This window comes from Atractosteus spatula, chromosome 21 (assembly GCF_055471065.1).
Source record: "Atractosteus spatula isolate fAtrSpa1 chromosome 21, fAtrSpa1.hap1, whole genome shotgun sequence".
Taxonomy (NCBI): domain Eukaryota; kingdom Metazoa; phylum Chordata; class Actinopteri; order Semionotiformes; family Lepisosteidae; genus Atractosteus; species Atractosteus spatula.
In genome coordinates, this window is record NC_142726.1 from 7,575,221 (window position 1) to 7,588,419 (window position 13,199).

Genomic DNA, 13,199 nt, shown 5'->3' on the forward strand with positions numbered 1-13,199 from the left:
AACTAAGTCTGGTGTAAAGTGGAAAGCAAACAGCAACAAACTAATTTCTTTAAAAACGCTATTAACATTACACCAGTGGCATGTCTGGTTAAAACCAAGTAGTTTGTGTGGATTGTAAATAAAGCCATGCTTTAGTGAAATTCTCTGCTGAGTTGTCTCAACGGTTAGTTAAAACCATTAATAGGTCCAGTTATTGACTTATTGATTTTGGCAATGAAGTTCAGTGGTTAAAATCCCAATTTTCTAATTCAATGTGGTAATTGTGTGTGACTGCAAACCCCAGAAATTTGTACCTAACACTTGCTTAGGATACATTGGCACGTAATAATACTAATGGAAAATCCTGATCTAAAAATGTATAAAAGCTGCCTATAGCTTATTTCTAGTGTCCAGTGATTCAAGAACCAATCGTCTGTGACAGACATGATTTTACTTTGAATTTGTTATTGAAGCAGTTTCTATCTGCTCAGGCCATCTTCAATTCAGCATTTTTTAATGTTTTTAAACATAATAATCCTTCTAAAATCGAGCATTCCAATGCAACACTATAATAATAAAGGAGACTATTGTTTAAGAGCTCAATACAAACTAGTTTCATTGTCACCCTCAACAGATTTTATGATGGAATATTTGATTATAGACCAGCTTCTATACAAAAATTGATGCCTTTATGGGTTGTCATGCAAATATGAACAATGAATAATGTACATTGCTACTTAGTATTACTATTACTATGAGAATACACTAAACTTACATTGTAATGGTGACTGTAAGAGTCTTAGCTTGTGTTCTTGCGGTTCCAGTCTAGAATGTATAGTAACTATGGTAGCAGTGGTCGTGTTGATTGATGACCCTGTGCGAGTGATTAGTGAGAACCTGCAGTAACTTTACAGGCACAGGACTCAGCAGGAGAAAGCAATGAGAATGCTATAAACACTGCACGGCATCCTAACATTCTTTACTACCTTTAAAAGAAGAGATGTGCCTTTAATACTAAACCTGAGTCTGCCACAGAGGCTCATTATAAAACCCAAGCACCGCTGTCCCTCATCTGACAGAGAAATGCGCCTTTTCAAAATGAATGCCATTGTCACTGAGCGTCAACACACAGGAGAATTGGAAGAGGAGCTATTATTTCTCCGAGCAGGCTCCATGTGACTAACTACAGACCATGTCTCTGTAATTACAGTGCGCATAGGCATGTCTCTTCCTTTGTGATACAGGAGGATTCAGATATTTAGCAAAGAAAAAGAAAAAGGCCTGTTTATGGACTGAAATACTGTAAAGAGGCACTGCACTCATACAACCACACTCACAGGCTGAAATCATTACCTGCATATACAAACTCACAGGAGCACACCAAAACAAATGGCAAAATAATCTAAATGTGTTAGCTATTTTTAACACTTGCTGTTGGTATTTATTGTTATTAAGGGGCTCCCATAATTAAAAAACCTTGCCAACAAAACAAAAATTGCCAACAGGATACATAAATAAATACCTTATTTATTTTAATTATGGCAATAAATATTAATTCTTACCATTTCACAAATCTGAATGCAGAACCATGTAAATGCATATGAATGCCATCCACGTTAGCTATGCTATGACTTGATATTTAGTAATGAATGTATAAAACAGCAGAATGTTCTGTGCTTGCAGCAGCGCATCACCTCAGTATGAGACTGGCCAGAGAAGTTTCCAGGCTTCTGTGATAAGAATGAGAGAGTGCAGTTATGAAATGTCATTTTGAGCAATGTCCCTTAAACCTGCATCGTCTAGGGAATGCACCACTAAGACTAAGGGCTGTATTTCGTTAAAATCAACAGTGAAGATATTTTGACTTTGATATTTCCTTGAAATGTTGCAAATAATGCATTTTACTTGCATGCACCTACGTACTGTATGTAAAAAGGTTTCATAGTATATAATAAAATTGTCTTCAATACAATTCAATAGGACTTTATTAGCAGTATTTTTGCTTCTTCACATATCATTTTTTCATTTTTAGAACACATTTGAAAAGCTTGATTTTTAATCAGTACATAGTGCCATGCAAAGGTATTCATACCCTTGCATGCTTTTCATAGTTTGTTGCTTTAAAGTCAGCAGTAATGACACTTTCAAGTAGTAATTCACATCTGTTACAGTATATACGGTACTGTACACACCTCCACACATCCAGATCGAAAAGAAAAATGCTAAAATGAAAGGGGAAAATTTAAATCATGAATACATAAGTATTCAAAACTCAATTTAGATGCACAAAATTACCTTAAAAATCCACACAATTAGTCGATTAGTTATTGGTGGCCTCTATCCATGTGCTAGAATTGTGGTTCAGGTGATTTTAGAATAAATACACCGGTCTATATCTGTAAGGTCCCTTCATCAGGCAGTAAACTTCAAGCAAAGTTTCAACCATGAAGATGAAGGGGCTTTCAATTAGCTTAGGGATAAACTTGTATAAAGGCAGGAGATCACGAGAACGGTAGAAAAGCATTTCAAAGACACTAAATATCACTTTGAGCATTGTGAAGTCAATCATAAAGAAGTGGAAGACACCCAAGCAATGAACAGATTAGGCTGTATCCCCAAACTGGGCAAGAAGACATGGATAAAAATGATAAAACACACCTAAATAGGCTCAGGTGATGATAAAATCATTAGAATTTATCAATTCAACTGCTGCACTACAAAGTTGTACTGATCAGAAAGCCATATTCTGCCTCTTCTGCAATAAAACTGAAAGGTTCATATTTTAATTGTGTTCAGTTATTTTATGGAATACTCTTTTATTTCTACTTCTTTTATATATGTTTCACTTGCCACTACAGAAAGAAAAGTTTGTCAAATATTTTTCTAGTTGCAGAAGTACACTGATCTGCTGCAGCTGGTTGCTTTTTTTTTTAGATAATATGAATAGTATTTGATTGTAGGACATTGTATCAGAAATATGAATATGTGTCATGTTTGGAGATCCAGGACTCAGAAAACATCAGATTACTCCTACTTTGCTTCTGTTTTTAATGGTGTAGCTGTCAAGACTGATTTTGCATATTTGTAAATTATTTTGAAAAATCACTAAAGGTTGCACAAGTTTACAAAGAAAAAAATACACAATGAGAGGAGATAGCAGAATTACACAAGTTTCAGTGAGGGTTTACAATACAATATAAAAGCTAAGTGGCAAATTCAAAACTAGTTAAATAAAAGCCTTTCAAAAGAAGAAGGTTTTGAGTCAGGTTTAGTATGGACGCAGATTTGAGGATCATCACCGTAGAAATGATAATTTAGCTTGATAGCTTATCAGGCTCAAACGTGTAAATGCAAAAAAGTAAGGGGCCCAGTATCAAGCCCTGAGGAACACCAGACTTAACAAGTCCAATTTCAGAACTGAAACTGCCAAGAGAGACAAAGTGACAGTGATCAGAAACTCCAAACACAGTCTCAAAACTAGAAAGCAAGATTTTGTGGTTAACAGTGTCAAAAGCAGAACTGAGGTCAAGAAGGATAAGGATAGAAAGAGAAAAAGAATCAGAAGCCTTAAGAAGGTCATTAGTGACTTTAACCAGGGCAGTTTATGTGCTGTGTAGTTGTCTGAAACTAGATTGGAGGGGTTCGAAGAGGTTGTTTGCAATGAGATGGTTATTGAACTGAACTGGAACAGGATAAGTTACATCAAGATGTACAGTAGTTGTAATCTAAGGATGTTGAAGGACAGAAGTTGTATGCATCAGGGTGACTTAAGAATACAGTTCTCAAGAGATTTCCCTTCCAAATATTGAAATCCTGATTCATACGGTGATAGCAAATGTACATCTAAAATCCCTGATCATGACAAAATTTGAAAGCGAGCGGCAAGAATGACATCTAGAGGAAAATAAGTCCTGGGTTTAGATACAGACACAACCTTTGAACCTATCATACAGCAAAAACCTGGAAGAAGGCACATTACAGTTACACAAATGATGACTCTACCATTCCCTGCTAATCCTCCTTCCGCAGTGTCTGATGCGTGACGGCCGAATACATTTGAGAAGGGAGGGGGACTGTGTGCGCACAAGCGCAGGAAATTCAGTTAACTACAAAAAAAGAAAGAAAAGAAAAATGTGGTGGCGGTTTTGGTGTGGGCGGGTGGGGGGGGGGGGGTTCAAGAAAGAAGAGGGGGAGAGAGAGAAATGAGCTTCGTTGTATCTATCACTGGCAATTCAGATTTGCCGACATTTCATTTGAGATCCCATCAGCTGTCAAATTGGGAAAGCGGCAGGATGCAAGGCAGCTACCAGCATCTCAACAAGACAAGAGAACCAGCCGCAGCTCCCTCATCAAAATAAAATCACGTCCGCAGTCAGACAAAAGAAACATGTAAGACCTATCTCTCACTCCCTCACCAGTGCATTTTCATGAAACCCATCTCATTAAAAATATATTGATAAATCGAATAGGCAAATGATCTACTTTGTATATAACTGTGTCCGCATTCATAGAGCTCACTGCAAAACGACTCGGCAGATTCATCTTATTATAATAGTTATTTTAATTACAAGAGTAGCCCTGTTAGAGCAAACCCCAGAAACACGAGGCGGTGAAACAGACATATCAGGGTGCCCACACAGCCAACGAACACTATCAACAAGCAGCAATTTCAAGGCTGTTTCCATTTCACAGCCTGCACTAACAGCTGACCGGAACAAAAGGTTTCAGCACGTGACGGTGAGGTCCTGCTTTCTGGCCTGCACAGCCAGCTGAAGCCTAGTTCTAATCCCAGCAGATAACTGGAACATTGACTCGAGGAAGCTAATGAAAAAGAGATTATGCAGTGAAGGATTGGAACAGGTGGATAAAAGCATCTCTCAGTAGCAGGGATAGACAAAAAGGCAATGGGCTTTGTTTTAAACATTGTAAAAACATATTAAACATATTAATGAAAGAAACACGGCCTTTTTATCACAAAAAGCCCCTTTTTGGCAACCTGAAGAGTTAAAGACTCCAGCTGTCTAGTATGACTGCAGTACAGAATAACACCAAATGACTGATAATCTGAACTACAAGAACTTGAGGGTTTTCATTGTTTGTTATTTATTGATAGAAAAGTGAGTTATCTTGTTTTCTAAGCATTTTCTTCATTCTTTACCTGATGACTAATATTGAACTTGATACCTCCCTTTAACTTTTGATTGCTTTTAAATTCTGGCAGCAGTATTTCCTGACAGAACAAAGAAAAGCTGCCGACAAGAGCTTGCCATGTCAAGTATTATCAAAAACACAGACTTCAGAAGAAGATGAAACCATGCACCTTTCAAATATGTAAAATCTAAACCAAATGGAACAATAATTTATTCAGAATATTCATAATAATAAACTAATAATACTAACTGTAAATCTTTTTAAATGTAGAAAACACAAAGCATGTCACCTACTGTACTTTTGTAATGTGCTGACCTCATTGATATACAATTTCAGAATATAAAGACAAAAATCATACAGATAAGTAGAAAAATGCAAGGGTATAGAGGTAGACAAATACCTATATGCACTGCTAATGAAATAATATGTGTTAAAGAAGCTCAAACTGCATAACTACTGCATTTTTACAAAGTAAAGCACTACTGTACTTTCGGCTTCCTATGAATGTCACACTTGTCTGGTTCCCAGCAAAAATATAACAGAGGTAATACCAGCAATAAAATATTTTTTCTGTGTTTTACACCTTATTATAAGATGAAATACAGAGGGGAAAAAATGGCTTCTACAAAAATTAGATTCAGAATATAAACTCTTCAAAAATCTCGCACAACGAGACGGAAAGCACAATAATAACTCAACACTGAAGCTGCTTTGGATCTTTGATAACAGTGAAAAAAGCATGAAATTAACTTGTTGACATGAAGAGAATATTGTAAGCATTCAGAACAGCCTTTTCATTTTGTTTTGTGTGACTTGAAGCACAGCAAAAGGAAGGTGGTGAATACATTGCAATGCTTAGTCAAGCAAGTCAAGAGCAAAAATGTAACTGCGTAACTTGTATGTACTTAACTGCTCTGAAATGTTTTGATGTGCGCTGCAGATCCATTACGGCCATTTGTTCAAATTCCTGTATGAGGAACTCACTGACCATACTGCATAAGTCAGTGACCTTCACATTCAGCACATTCTACTGATAATGCTCTATCACAGCACGGAGAAGAGCACAAATAGACACACTTCAACGTTCAGAACCTTCAGTTATGCAGAATAAAGTAATGTTCTGAATGTCGTATCTATGTAAAAGATAACTTTTTCTGGTTTTCAGTTCTCCCTTTTCAGATGCTGAAATTGACCCAGGCTTGTGCTTTCTCTCAGAATACATTTCTACCGGACTAACACTGTATGAAATAGTTATAATAGTCTAAATAAACCCTTAGTTCCATTTATAAAAAATCTAGTTTTAAAATCAGATAGTAAAATGGGGCTTTTAATTTTTTTTTCCAAATGCTGAACATTCTGCATTTGAAAAATACATTTCTCACTATAGTCAGAAAAGGCACCTGAATTACTAATATTGATTAAATGTACTGCATCTAGAACTATTTTGACTAATTGATCAAGATCGACTGTGATATACTCAAGTGATTATGACTCCTGCGTAAGTACTAAATCAGGAGCATTAGTGAGAAAGGTGATTGAGAACAGGTGATGAGGAGATTTAACCTGTTGAATGTCAAGCCTGGTGAATACCAAAAACCCAAACACACAGAACAAAAAGGAGCCAATATGCCCCACTTTCAAATGAATACCTTCATGCCATCAGTGTGTTGGGGGCTAGACTAAGTCATTCACCATCTGGGGGGTCATACTTGGCTATTTCTAACCTGTTGAGGTGCTATAACGCAGCCCGTCAATGATAGGCCATGATCTGGGAAATTACAAGTCTCTGTCTTGATACTTCACCAAGATTAATGGAGATTTCCAAGTGTGATGGTCAGAGCAGGAGTGTCTATTTGCTACAGACCTCTGCTTATATTGATTGATGACAACCTGACTCTTTGGAGTATGTGAAACACAATGCAGGTGTCTTCCTGTCTTATAAGGGTTAACCTAGGGGTGATGTGACCTTATTACTGGGGCTACTGCAGGGATACTGAAGCAGTCAGTCTCCAAGGAACCTTTCAGAACACACAAGTCGCTTGCTTCGTTTTCCCAGCAATGTTTGCAAAGCTGGAAATTGCTTTAATAATTTACACTGTTAATTTCCTCCTCAGCTCCCCTATGCACACTGTCTCTGTTCAAACAACACGTGTGTTGTTTCAGTTCACTGCAGCCAAGGGTACATTGTTTAGAGAAGAGTGCTGTGTGTGTATCAGGCTGTGTGTGTTTTGAGTTAGGGCATCAGAGACTGAGCTGCAATCACTAAACCTCTGGTTCAGCAAAAAGTTAAAAAAAAACACATTTTCTTTACATTTACACCTGAAATACTAAGTCTGTGTATTAAATAAAAATAAGAAAAAAATATTTCATTATTAAACCGAATGTTTTAAATTGAATCTCCGATATTAATAAATACATAAATTATACATAAAATTCTGATGGTGGTAAGGTAATGTCTGCATTTGAAAAGTGAAAACTGTAACCAATGGCCATCAGCAATGTTCAAACAAAAACAGAGAAATGATCCATACTGTAGACCAGCTCCTTTCCAATTGTGTTTGCTGTTTACACTGTGTTCTGTCAAGAATATGCTATTGTATTCTTGATGTAATTCCTTCTAAAAGATGAACTATCTGAATTACTCTCTTGTGGTTCAGGTAAGTCCCTAAGTCTAAATTACCAAAGGGGTCTTTGATTTTAAAAATGATTTGTTCTCATCCGTTTCCATGTGAAATACCCCTCACAGCCAAGCATGAGGAGCATACAGTATGCTGGCCTCCATTATTATTAACCTCATGAAACTCTGACCTCAGTGAAACACATACAGTACCTCAACCCAGTCTCACCAACATCCAGCATAACAGGAATCCCTGTTATCTTTATGGGCCAAACAACATTAAAGGACAAACTAACAAAACAATGCTCCATCCAGCTGTTGTTAAACTAACATTACGGAGGACATTTTTCCTGGCATTTTGGCAAAATGTAACGACAGTACATGCGACATACATATTGTACTCTACATGTCTAGAGAACAGACCAAATGTAATGTAGAGCAACAAGAGTGAGACAAGACACTTAGGGGCTCCCTACCAGACCACAAGTGGAACCATGTGTGCTAGCTGTGTTCATCCTCCCACTGGCTTTCATTTGAGAGATTTTCGGTATTTATAACCAGCACCAGCTCTCCAGAGGACTGGATTATTATCATCTTCCAACAACACCACAGCTCCCTTGAGCGACAGGGTTTTAACACTTAAACCACAGCACTTGTTTCCACACCAAGGGAACAGAGTTGCCCACTGGCGCTGTGTACCAGACTCACACAGAAGCCCATAGCACAAACAGTATAAGAGTCTACCACACTACATGAGCACAAATGCATTGTATCAAAGTGCGTCTCAAATCGGACAGCAAATTGGTCCAATCTGTGAGGGCGTTCTTAAAAACAGAAAACGCTGTTTGGTTAACCCGTTTACAAAAGGCTTTTTTAAAGAAAGTAAAGTAGCACGTTCAAGGCTACTGAAGAAAGTACCCTTAGTACTTAAGAATAATTTGAATTAATGAACAAATCAATAAACATCATCTCAAGTTCCTCACAATATTTTGTGGATAGCACTTGATTATGCAGGTAATTTAAATTTCAGATAAAGTCACTTAAAATTATGAAACCTCAATTCTGCACAGGAACACAAAGTTACACAAACCAGGAGAATGACGGGAAAGGCTGCTACATACATATTTTATTACTGATAGATTCAATCAAGAGTTAAAGACTGAGCTGGAAAATATAAAGCTGAGGATAGCAGAACAGGTTGCCAACATAAAAACGTACAAAAGAATTAATAAAAAAGGCAAAACGTTGAGGCCGAGACAGGTGTGGCACCCTGACTGAATAGCGATGGACAGTGGTACCCACTTGCATTGAAGATTCAGCCACAGGAGGGTTAGTCACACATCTCAGAAGATCAGGGTTTGATTAAAGAAATTAGTTTAGGCTGGATCAATTACAAAAAAAAAACAACAACTGGCCATTTGCTATTCACCGCAGTCTTTGCTCAAGGGAAGGACAATTTCTCAGGTCAGTGAGTCTGAGAACAATATCAAAAAACACTGGCAATCCAGGTAGAAATATTAACAATAATAAAAAAGCAGAAAAGGCAGGTTTGTGGTGTGGGGGTGGGGCTGGGCTGAGTTGTGAAAGCTTGGAGTAAGTGTGCGATTTAGTTGGCTTTTCTGCAGTCTGCGCTGTCACGTCAAAGAACCTGCAAATCAAAGCGACCCCTTTTGATGAATATAAAACAGAGAGCCCTGCCGAGAAGCTCTCTCTCTCTCTTCCTAATCATAAACCACTGCAGCGGCTGCAGCAATCCCCTGCTTCGTACAAAATGAAAGGAGAGTGGAACGAGGGAGAGGGAGAGAAAGTGGAGAGACAATCACAACAAAGGCTGGTTTTGAATAGTAATAAACACTCGTCTTCTCGAGAGCTCTAAGACGGGGGAGGATATTTAGGGTTTAGTGGAGGGGGGGGGACTGGAAGATGATAAACGGGCTTAACTCCGGCAGGAGCTCACCTGTCATCTGCTTCCGCCTTTTGTGTTCTTTGGGTAAGAGAAACAAATGAATGGCACATTTACAAGAACATCACAACCTAACACAAGAAAACAAATAAGGAATACAGTCTAATAATAATCAGAATAAAACTAAGACCCCAATACACTAATTACTGTTTCCTGATGTTTACCAGCTAAATACCAGCTTCAACACCACTAAAAAGTGATATCAGTAAGGAGGAGTAAAATATAATAAACCGCTATTTTTATTTTAACGACAGAAGTATTGTATACAGTAACAGGAGAAGGACAAACATATTAGAGTAATTGTAATCAGCAGACTGATTTTTGTTTTTGTTTGTATACTCATCCGGTTAAAAGCACAACAGCACTCCACTGTTTTCAAAGCGTTAATTTGCCTCTCCAAACCCACGTTTCGGATACGAGATAAGAGCGCGGGGACAGGAGTGCTTTACTGTTGGGTTCAACACTTTGCAGCACTAACTGGGGTGTCATTTCCCCAACCTGATGAACACGTGACAGGGCTGTTCTCATTACTATAGCAGCTGAGGCTAACTTCCGCTCACCCCCTTGCGAAATCAAACCAAACATTACCATGGGTCTTTCCAGTTCACAGGTGACATTTAGCCTGTTTCCACCCAAAACTGACTCCCTTCTTGTTGCGCCCTGCTTTTCCACTTCCTGATCTGCAGCAATTGCTCTGCTTTCCCTTTCAGAATTTGTCGCTGACATAGGAGCCGAGTCCCACCCAGGCCCTGGCTTTTGAAAGTGACACATGTGTGGGTGTCGCAGGCGTGTCACCTCCTGCCTGCTGAAGTATGAGGCAATTTCCTGCGAGCGGCGCGTGCCGAGCGAAAGCCCAGGGTAGGCGCGCCCAGCTCTGCCGGCCTCTTTGATACTGTCAGAGAAGAGTAATGGCTCTCTGGTCTGTCCGCCACCACCAAACTAATGTTGTGTGACTTTGTCTCTCCTTCCAAATGTGTTTCCGCTGGTGTTAGGGATGGAGCAGAGGACTAGGGGTTGGGCGGGGGGGGGGGAACAGAACACCGTCTCTAAATCCTGGGGCCAGCCTGCATCATTTTCATCAATAACTCCCAATCTTCCTAAGAGCCTCACTTCAAAACAGATGCTTCTGAGAATTTTCTGGGCCACCATATAGTCACAAAGTGCCTATTTAACAGGAGAAGAAAGGTTACAAATGAGAGTAAAGGGTAACCTGCCCTTAATACTCTTTTGGTAGGTAGTAATTTAATGATCCAAGGATTCCATCCAGGTGTTCCTTAAAGGATCCCACAGAGTTCATTTCAACAACATGGCTTGGAAGTTGATTCCAGCTTTTGAACCCTAAATTTTTTTATAATTTACACGTGTTCATAAATGTTTTTCTTACAAATGTTTTGCTACCTCAATAGCAAAAATAAATACCATAATCCTGTACTGAAATGCATAAGAGCAAAAAAGTGCACAATATATACAATTATGACTGCAGGTCAAAAACTTATAACTAAAGAGAAAAACCGCTTTGTAATCTTGTCACAGTTCAATAACTCAGGCCAATCCTCCTCATAATGTCTCAACTCTGCTAGACCTTATCCATAAAGAGTTCTCAAATTGAAATGTTTTAATCATGTGACCTAGGACTGTACTTATTATATGTTTTCAATATTTTTATATGAAATGCAATGATAAAAGTATAGAACTTCATTTGCAGTCCTATTTAGCTTTTCACTTGAACTCTTGCCTTTAAGCCACAGCTGTAATTACAATCTAATCCTATCCGAAATTATAAGGTAATTATGCAGAATTACTCCCTGATTAAAATTGCACAATATTACAATTCATTACAGTAAATTAACTCCCACCCTCTCTGGGCTATGTGCCAGCTGCTTGTGAATATGAAGAGATAGTTGGCTCATCCTTTCAGGTGGGGGAGAAACTGCTTGTTTTACGATCTCCAATTCCCAGAGTAAGACTGAGGGTCCCTACTTCCTCTAATCATGCGGTTGGTTTTCATTCCTTCTTCCAAGCTGACATTCTTTACTTCCACTGTGGTGAACTTCCCAGAAGTTCAATAACAGTGCAAGTACTAGGGCCAAAGCTTTTACTTCTGTACAGTTGGGAGTTCAAAAATAATCAAGAAAACGCCCAATTTGGCAAATCTTAACATTGAGGAACAAATCTGTATATTTAATGTTATTAACTCCCCATTACTCGCTTGCACACACACTCCCTGAACTACTCACGCTTCTGCCCAGCACAGTGTTGCGCACTCCAGTCGCAGTGCCAGCCACCTCCTTCCTGAGCTGGCTAATGGTCTCCTCTGCATTCCATACCTGCTCCAGGAGGAAAGACATTAAAGACACATTAAAGAAATAAAAGCTACAGAAGTGGATTTACAGGCGTCTTGCTGCACTGTGAAGAGAAAAGAAAGCTCAGCACAGCAACACTGGATTTTACACGCTGACAATGTGACTAAAACACACAGGCAGCTGGACAAGCATGTCCCAAAAATGGGACTGTACTGAAGAATGGATGACAGGGTAAAAACTTGTTAAATGCTCCTTGCAGCCTTCAGATAATTGTTCATCAGAAAAAATATCGTGGCTGGAGTCCTTCGGCTTATTTTTGAATTACGGAATTAAATCACAGGACCATTCTTGGTGTACAGTAGATGAAGGTCTACTTAGCAAGATGTCCTTTCACTATGCTGAGTTGAATTTTTCTGCACTTGTCTAACTAAACACAAGTGTCTAGAGCATTTCCTGTGTCTACGTGCTCTGGTGGCAGAGTACAGCAAGAACAGCCGTGAACGCCACGTTACCTCCTGGGCCAGCTCCTTGACTCTGCCTTCCAGCCTGTGCACCTCATTCAGCTGCATCAGTTTCTCCTCATCCTTCAGGGAGATCTCCTGATGCAGCTCTGTAATCATGTTCTGCAGCTCCTGGATCTTGGACTCACGCTCCACCACCTGAGAAACAACACAAAGCAGTATGTTCAATGCATGTTCAATCCTTAGGTTCCAATGTACTCAGCCAGCACACCCAGCAGACTCACAAAACAGTTTTATATACAAAAATACAATTTGAATGTTTTCCCACAACTGTTCAGGTAACAAATGTGTCCCTGACACCTTCTGCCCATTATGCAAAATGACCATTTGCACACAAGTCTGTCTACTACAGGGTCTCACTGCAGTGTGTGTAGACATTTTTGACATCAACATTGCCTCCTCAATGGTCAAGTAGCATCTAGTACAGCTAAAACTCAAAAACATCATAACACACCACCAATTACACAAACCAAATACAAATGTTCAGAATCACACACCCTATTCTGTGGCAGTCAACTAAATGCTGATCCTGTAGCCCAAGGTAACTGAACCACTGCTGCATTATAGAATCGAAAAATACTACATGTAGCATAGAAAAAAAAATCTTGTTCACATATTTTTGTAACATGTCAAATCAGCATTTAAAGGAAAAGGCAACATACTGT

At 38.9% G+C, this 13,199-nt stretch overlaps 1 protein-coding gene across 1 annotated transcript in view; it reads right to left on the minus strand.

Annotated features, from left to right (window-relative positions):
• Positions 1–13,199, minus strand: part of pmfbp1 (polyamine modulated factor 1 binding protein 1) — a 152,865-nt gene that overhangs the window by 74,945 nt on the left and 64,721 nt on the right. The window contains exons 8-9 of the mRNA XM_088938848.1: positions 12,526–12,672; positions 11,948–12,037 (exon numbers count right to left, since the gene is read on the minus strand). Coding sequence (XP_088794974.1) covers positions 11,948–12,037; positions 12,526–12,672 — 237 coding nt within the window. The remainder of the gene's footprint in view (positions 1–11,947; positions 12,038–12,525; positions 12,673–13,199) is intronic.